This window comes from Zonotrichia albicollis, chromosome 4 (genome assembly GCF_047830755.1).
Source record: "Zonotrichia albicollis isolate bZonAlb1 chromosome 4, bZonAlb1.hap1, whole genome shotgun sequence".
Taxonomy (NCBI): domain Eukaryota; kingdom Metazoa; phylum Chordata; class Aves; order Passeriformes; family Passerellidae; genus Zonotrichia; species Zonotrichia albicollis.
In genome coordinates, this window is record NC_133822.1 from 33,759,156 (window position 1) to 33,766,035 (window position 6,880).

The following is a 6,880-nucleotide window of genomic DNA, read 5'->3' on the forward strand; positions in this document are numbered from 1 at the left end:
AGAGTGGCCGGCACAAGGCAGCGCCACAGAATCTTCTGCTGGGAGGCAGCTGAAGAGGAGCACAGCCGGCGGCTCCCACAGGACTCCAACCCGGGATCAGGCGCACGCAGGCCCCGGCGCTGAGTGCTGGGTCCCGCCCGGGCCGGGGGCGGCGGACAGAGCTCCGGCGTTCCGGCGGAAGGGGCGGGCGGCAGCAGCAGAGGCAGCAGCAGCGTGGGGCCGCCATGGGCCGCAAGAAGAACAAGAAGGGCCCGGGCAGCCGCGAGAGGCGGCTGGTGGTGACTTTCGACGAGGAGCGGCGGAGGTGAGGCCGGGCGGGCCCCGGGGCGGGCAGGGGAGGGAAGGCGGCCCCGGTCGCTGAAAGCCGGGCGGTTCTGTGCTGTCGGCGGCAGGGAGTACCTGACCGGCTTCCACAAGCGGAAGGTGGAGCGGAGGAAGGCGGCGCTGGAGGAGATCAAACGGAAGCTGAAGGAAGAAGAGAGGAAAATTAAGGAGGAGGTGAGGGAAGGGTCTCGTGTCCCCCCTCGCAGGCGGGCAGTGAGCGGGGCAGGAGGGGCGGGCAGAGACGCCCCATGACCTGTTTCCCTTCCTCAGCGGCACCAGGAGTACCTGAAGATGCTGAGCGAGAGGGAGGAGGCGCTCGGTACGTGCTGGGCCCCCGGTGGGGAGGGCGGTGGGCACCCGTGGGCCGGCAGCCTTGAGTGAGTGTTGCGGGGTGGGGCGGGGATGCTCGCACACTGTCCCACAGCAACAGCTGCTCGGTCCTGTCGTGTTCCCCAGACAACCTGGGCAGAAATCTGAGCGGTGACACCACAGCCCTCTGTCCCGACAATCATGGAGGTCGTACACAAAGGAAGGAGCAGGAGAACATCTCCAAGGTGTCACCAGGGTCCCTCAGGGGGCAGAAGCAGCTTGCCCTCCAGGCTTGCAGTGCCAAGGCCCTCTGCCCTTTATCCCTGCATGCCAAGGCCGGGTGTCACCCCATGTCACCCAGCCCAGCATGGTGCATCAGGAGCAAGTGAGTTTATCCCGTGAAAAGTTGGGCACTTTGCAGTGTAGGATTTCTTGTGTTCCCAGAGGAGGCCGATGAACTGGAGCACTTGGTGACATCGCGAACGGAGTCTGTGAACATCGACCACCCAAACCACATCGTAACAGTGACCACCATCAGCGACCTGGACCTCTCGGGGGCACGCCAGCTGGGACTGAGCAGCCCCCTGGTAAAGACTCTTGCCTCCTCTCTGTATCACCTGTACACGCTCCTGGGGCTGGTGAGGTAGGGCTGGTGGTCCCTGAGTGTGTCCAAGGCCTTGCCACTGGCTGGGAACAGGGATGAAAAGGGGAACTTGTAACTTTTCTATTTTTCCACAATTTAAACTGGACCTCTAAGGAGAAGGAAATGTTCTGTATGAATAGCTCACTCCACACCTCTCTGGAACCCTTTGCTAGTCCTGACTGACCCTGGTTAAATGAAAGTCTTACTGGACTGGATTGCAACAGTGTAATACTTTAAAGGCTGATACAAGACAAGCAGCAAGATTTCAGACATTGCCAAATGGTCTATCCTTGACCTCTTTTCTGTGTCGCGGTCAGAAATATTACTGTTAGCATGAGGAGGCATTTTTCTTTCCATAATCTCGTGCTTGGACCACAAATAAGGAAACCATTCAGTTCTGTTTGTGGTCACTTTTATTCTCAAGATATGTAGTAACTAAGAGCTTGTATTTCTTTCAGAGAGACTCTCGGGTGTTGGTTGTACTTATATTTGTAAGGTCATCTAATCTGAAAGTCTACTCAGAGATGTCTTGGTAGTAATTTAAGCAAAAGCCAAGACCTTTGGTTCATTCAAATTTAAACTTCAATTGCATGGCTGTTAAGATCGTGCTGAAAATTTGGATCTTGGGGTGGATTACTGTAGAACATCTCTGTGCCTTTCAGTGGGACTGAAATAGGAAACCTTGACACTTGGACAGTGAAGGGTGTGCAGAATTAAGAAATCTTCATCTGTGACTAGTTAGTTCACAACACAGGATGAAACCAAGAAGGCAGTAGAAACACCAGAATCACAAAAGTGCTTTATTTTTAAGGGAAAAACTGATGGATCTGAAGAAGAGAAAGGGGAAGAGGTGGAGAACAAGCCTGTGAGAACAATGCCCAAGAAGTCCAGAAACCCCTTCCTGTCTGAAAAGTAGGTACAGATTCCCTCAGGCCTTCCCTGCTGGGCCCTGGGAGCCGCTGGGAGTGCTGTGTTCCGGGGCTCGCGGCGTGGCCGCCGGCGGTGCGGTGCTGCGGGGCCGGGGCCGGCAGGCGGCGCTGGCGGAGCGCGGCCCGCCCGCCCCGGTGGCGGCGGGAGGAGCGGCCGGCAGCGCGGTGGGCGCCGGGCTCACCTCTCACCCGCTCCCCCGCCGCGCCGCATTCCGCAGCGTGCGCAGCTTCCCTCTAGGGCTGAAGGTCAGAGGCTCCTGAAGCTGAAACTAAGGCGTTCTCCACATTTTTCAGTATCCAGGTTTTATAGCTGCTTTGAGGGTGTGGAGAGTTGCTTTACTCTGTGGGGTCTGGGCAGCACGATGCTCACATTAGTTTTTGTTGTCGCTGCACACGGAGACTTGCAGGTTTCCTGCATAGCTTAGAATCTCTCTGGGTCTTGCTTTGTCTGGCATCCATTCCTGCTGGGCCACACAGAGCTCTCCAGCTGTTGTGGTGTTGCCTTCCTTCTGCAAGCTTTGGTCCCCAAACCCTTTTCTCTTTCTGCCCTGCACAGAATCTCTTCTCTTACTGCCACGCTGCACATGCACAGCCAGAAGAAGACAAAAAGAAAGCGATCCCAACGTGGGCAAGGCCCACGTAAGAAAATCCAGAAGTCCAGCACAGGGCGAACCACCAAGACTCAGCGTCGGAGGCTGACTGGCACAATGGGCCGTGACCAGGATTAACAGAGAAAGAGAAACTAATGTTCAGACCACCAGCTGGGACAGTGCTCCACATCTGGCCTGCTGCTCTTTGGGACCCTATCATTGTGGGCATGCACCTTGTTTACATGGCATTCTGACTAGCCATTAACCCAGGCCAGTTCAGCCTTTCTGTAGCCTCCTGAGCACTGGCCAGGGTCACTAGACACTCTGTCCATTTATTTTTGGAGTGATCTCCAGCTAAGTGTCTAGATACCACAGAATCTCTTAAAAACTTCTGCTGAAGGTCATGTTCTCCACTTCTGTCCTTGACCTCCCCTTTCAAAGCTGATACTTGGCTTTATCACAGAAGGAGATTTGGGGCAGAGTGCAACAGGCACATCATTGTCAGGGCAATTTGAGAGACTTGGGAGAGCTCTGCTTGCACTCCTGCATCAGTGCCCTGGCATTTCTCCTGTGCAGTAAATCCTTTTTCCATGGAGACATGGTGTCATCTTGTCTCCTGTGTTTCTTCACCACACAACACAGTGCCACACCTGAATGCGGGGGTACTTTTTGTTTGGTACGTGTGCCAGGTGAAATTGGGTAACTTTGTGAATAAATTTGAAGTCATTTTGCTAAGAAAAAAAAATCTGTGACTTATTTGAAGCATAAAAGGAGCTGTGCTAACGCCAGTACCAAGTGGAAGGAGGGGGAGGTAATTCCTGGTGTTTAAAGGATATTGAAACCCACTGGTGCTTGGAAAATGGAATAGCTAGGAGCTATTTCTGTGGCAAGGCAGAGCCAGCTAGAGCAGGAATGGCTCATTCCATTGTCTGCTGAATATGCTGATCCTGACTGCGATAGCTCAGGGGAGTATGAAATGCCCTAATGCCCTTGCTGTGTGTGTGTGGCCCTCTCCGGGTGGGAGTGGCACACAAGGCTGCCCTTGTCCTTTACCTCAGGGTTGTTGCAGTTATTAGCAGCTAATTGCCTTTCTTCTTAGGACCTCAGTGTATGTTTTTTACTGTGGTTGCCCTCAGCAGGGGAAGAAAAAAAAATGGTTGGGATTTAGGAATATCCGGGGCAAAACTGAGTGAATCTTCTGAGGAGGGGAGTGAGCCCAGGCAGTATGCTGGCCTCTGTCCTGGAGTATCCTGGAGTATTCTGCCTCTGTCAGCCAAGCCTCCTCCCATGCCATGTGTGCGCTGAAAAGGAAATGACAAAGAAAGAAAAGGCCGATGTGTCCAAAACCCACACCAGAAAAATTTGCAACCCAGCAATGGGCAAGTAAATAGATTCCTCATGCCAGAAATGGGAGGGAAAAGAGTAAAGCAGTGCCTGAGGCTGCATGGAGGAAGATCAGAACAATGCTGACGGCCACCAGCTGCTAAAGTGGATGGCAGCAGCCTGATGTGTCTCTCCATCCTTTCTTGGAGGGTGTGCACACAGAGCTGCTCTCCAGAGTGTGAAGGGGGAGGGTGTGATCTCAACACTACAGCAGCAGCACAATTTCTGCTAGAGGGAGGCTTCTGGAGGGAACCGGGCAGCACACCACACACGTGCCTGTGGTAAGGAATGGGGCTCCCTTGCACTTCCCTTTCCCTTCTGAAGAAGGTAATTGCGGGGGAAATGGACACTGTTATCACTGGTGCCTTGTATGCTTGGATTCAGGGTCCCACCCTGGGCTGAGTTCTTGGGCACTAACACAGAACAACTCAGTCACATTGTTAAGGTGTGTGTGTGGTTTTCTCGCCTCACCTTTTAACACTGCCTCAAAGACCACTCCAGAAAGGTAATGGGATTTAATGGGTGAGTTACCCTATCCATCTGCATCACCTGGGGTTCTTGGGTGTTACAGAGCTGCAAAAACACAACTCAGGCAATGCCAAAAGTGTTATGCTGAACTGGATCTCAGCCAAAGTATCCAAGAGGTCCCATGTGTGGAGCATAAATTATTTCTTGTTCTGGTTTGGGAGTCACATGCTCTAGAGCATTCTGAGCTTGGTGGGTTTGAGAGGGATGAAGGAGAGGAGGAGAGGGAAGTTCTGTTTGGAGAGGTGTATCACACCACGGGGACTGCGACTCAAAGCTGGAGGACAGGGTGACATCCTTGTCTGGATCATACAACAGCTTTCCCTTCTCTCCAGGACATAGTGCCTTGTGGAGTGACTGTGGACAGAAGGTGACCTGTGTGCTTCCTCACCCGAGGAGTTTGCTCTGGAGCTGGGATGGCCACTGTAAAAGAAATGTACTATCTGTCTGAGAAATCTGCTGGAGTGTGGAGTGTGGAATGTGGATCAGTTGCCTTCCCCAGCCTGTAGGCATCCTGGCACGGTAGCTGGGACAGAGCTGGATGACCTCATTGTATTCTGGATGAGGTGCTAAGAGTGCCTTCAGTTTTTGTCGTTTTGCTGCCCGGTGATCTAGAAGAATCTCACTTTTGGTTTGCTGTTCTCTGGCCTAGTAACATTTTTGAGCCTTTCTCAAATGTCGTCTGAAGTCTCCAACAGCCCCTTCCATGCTCCGAAATCCTGCAGTTCCTGCTAGAAAATGAGTTTTCAAATTAAAAAAAAAAAAAAAAAAACACAAAAGTGTATGGAAAAACTGAGAACAGAACTGTTAAATCCTGTACAGCATTAACCATCAGGATTTTTCACTACACTATTGATTTCTCCATTTGATTGATTAAAGCTTTATTCTGAAATGCGAATTACTGACTCAGCCCTAGTCTGCTGGTTTTGTTATGTACAGGGAATACAGTCAGGCTACCCCTGGATATATTGAAATGAGAATTTGAGTTTTTGCACACAAGTTAGTGAGTGAAGTGTTTGCCAGACGCGTCACAGTTCATACCAGACTCTGGCTCAAAATTCTTCTTTGCTGTTTCCACTTGTTTTCAAGACAGATTTGAGCATTTGGGGTTTTTTTCCCCTTTAGCTGCTCAGGAGGAAGCTGCTTCCAAATGTAAGGTACTTGCAGAATGTGAGGTACTTGCAAAAATCAACATGCTAGTGCAATTGCTGCTCTGTAAAGGAAAAGCAGAGACCAGCAGCTCCTGTGAAGCCCCTGTGGCACAGGCATTTCACGCGTGGCTCTGCAGCGAGGTCACTTTGGGCACCTGCGCAGTGCTGTGCACATGCCCCAGGCTGGCACAGAGATGCAGGGCTGTGACATGGGCTGCCACGCTGAGGCTGCCATGCATGATGGCTTTCACTGGCTAGACTGCGGTTATGCACACGTGCACATACAGAAATATAATTGGGATTACAGGGGATCAAAAGCAGACTGGGAGCCAAAAAGATCAGACAGTTGGGGGAAATTGGAGCGCAGCAAAAAGGAGGAATGGCTTCAGTGTGTGCATGAGCTGTGTGGTAATCAGTGCACTGTAGTTATTGCTTTGTGGTGTATCAAGCTCAAGGCTGTACTCAGTGCAGTCACACTGCTGCTTCCAGCATTGTGTACCAGAAATGCAATCGAGGAAAAAGTTATTAGGAGTGATGAGAACTTCAAGGGACTAAAAGGGAGCTGAATAACGGGTTGTGTGAGGTAGATAGGTTTGAGGAGGGGATTGCAGACTGCCCCAATGAATGAACAAAAAGTGAAATTGAATTTGTTGTAACTGTTACCAGCATCGGGAAGAGAAGGAATTTGAATTGTAGAAGGAGCAGTGGAGGACAGATTTTAAGGGCGTTCTGCTAGAAATAGCGAGGGTCAGGCAGGGCTTGTTCTTGGTAGGTAAAGCCCACCTTAGACAAATCTCTCTGAGTGCTGTGGGTAGGCATGGCCCCCTGCTGGAGCTGTGCTGGGACACGGTGGCGTTTCGCTCTCTCAGTGCTCGCGGATAAATCCGCTGCTTTGGCATCTGTTTCGGCTTCGGGATAACTAATTCTTGGGGTGCTGCCTGGCAGGAGCACTGGGTAGCCCCTCGGCAGGCGGTGAGGCGGTCCCTGGGAAGGTGCCGCCGAGGGGAAGGGCTGATCCAAAGCACG

At 52.0% G+C, this 6,880-nt stretch overlaps 1 protein-coding gene across 1 annotated transcript; it reads left to right on the top strand.

Annotated features, from left to right (window-relative positions):
• Positions 1-170: 170 nt before the first annotated feature.
• Positions 171-5,482, top strand: NOL12 (nucleolar protein 12). The gene is made up of 6 exons (XM_074539365.1): positions 171-304; positions 393-498; positions 595-643; positions 1,078-1,220; positions 2,088-2,188; positions 2,762-5,482. The coding sequence occupies exons 1-6, from the start codon at positions 225-227 to the stop codon at positions 2,931-2,933; spliced, it is 651 nt and encodes a 216-aa protein (XP_074395466.1). The 5' UTR covers positions 171-224; the 3' UTR covers positions 2,934-5,482.
• The last annotated feature ends 1,398 nt before the right edge of the window (positions 5,483-6,880 follow it).

Coding starts and splice junctions, on each gene's coding strand:
- NOL12 (XM_074539365.1), top strand. CDS start 225: ATGGGCCGCAAGAAGAACAAGAAGGGCCCGGGCAGCCGCGAGAGGCGG. Junction 499..594: donor AGAGGAAAATTAAGGAGGAG/GTGAGGGAAGGG, acceptor TCCCTTCCTCAG/CGGCACCAGGAGTACCTGAA. Junction 644..1,077: donor CGAGAGGGAGGAGGCGCTCG/GTACGTGCTGGG, acceptor TTGTGTTCCCAG/AGGAGGCCGATGAACTGGAG.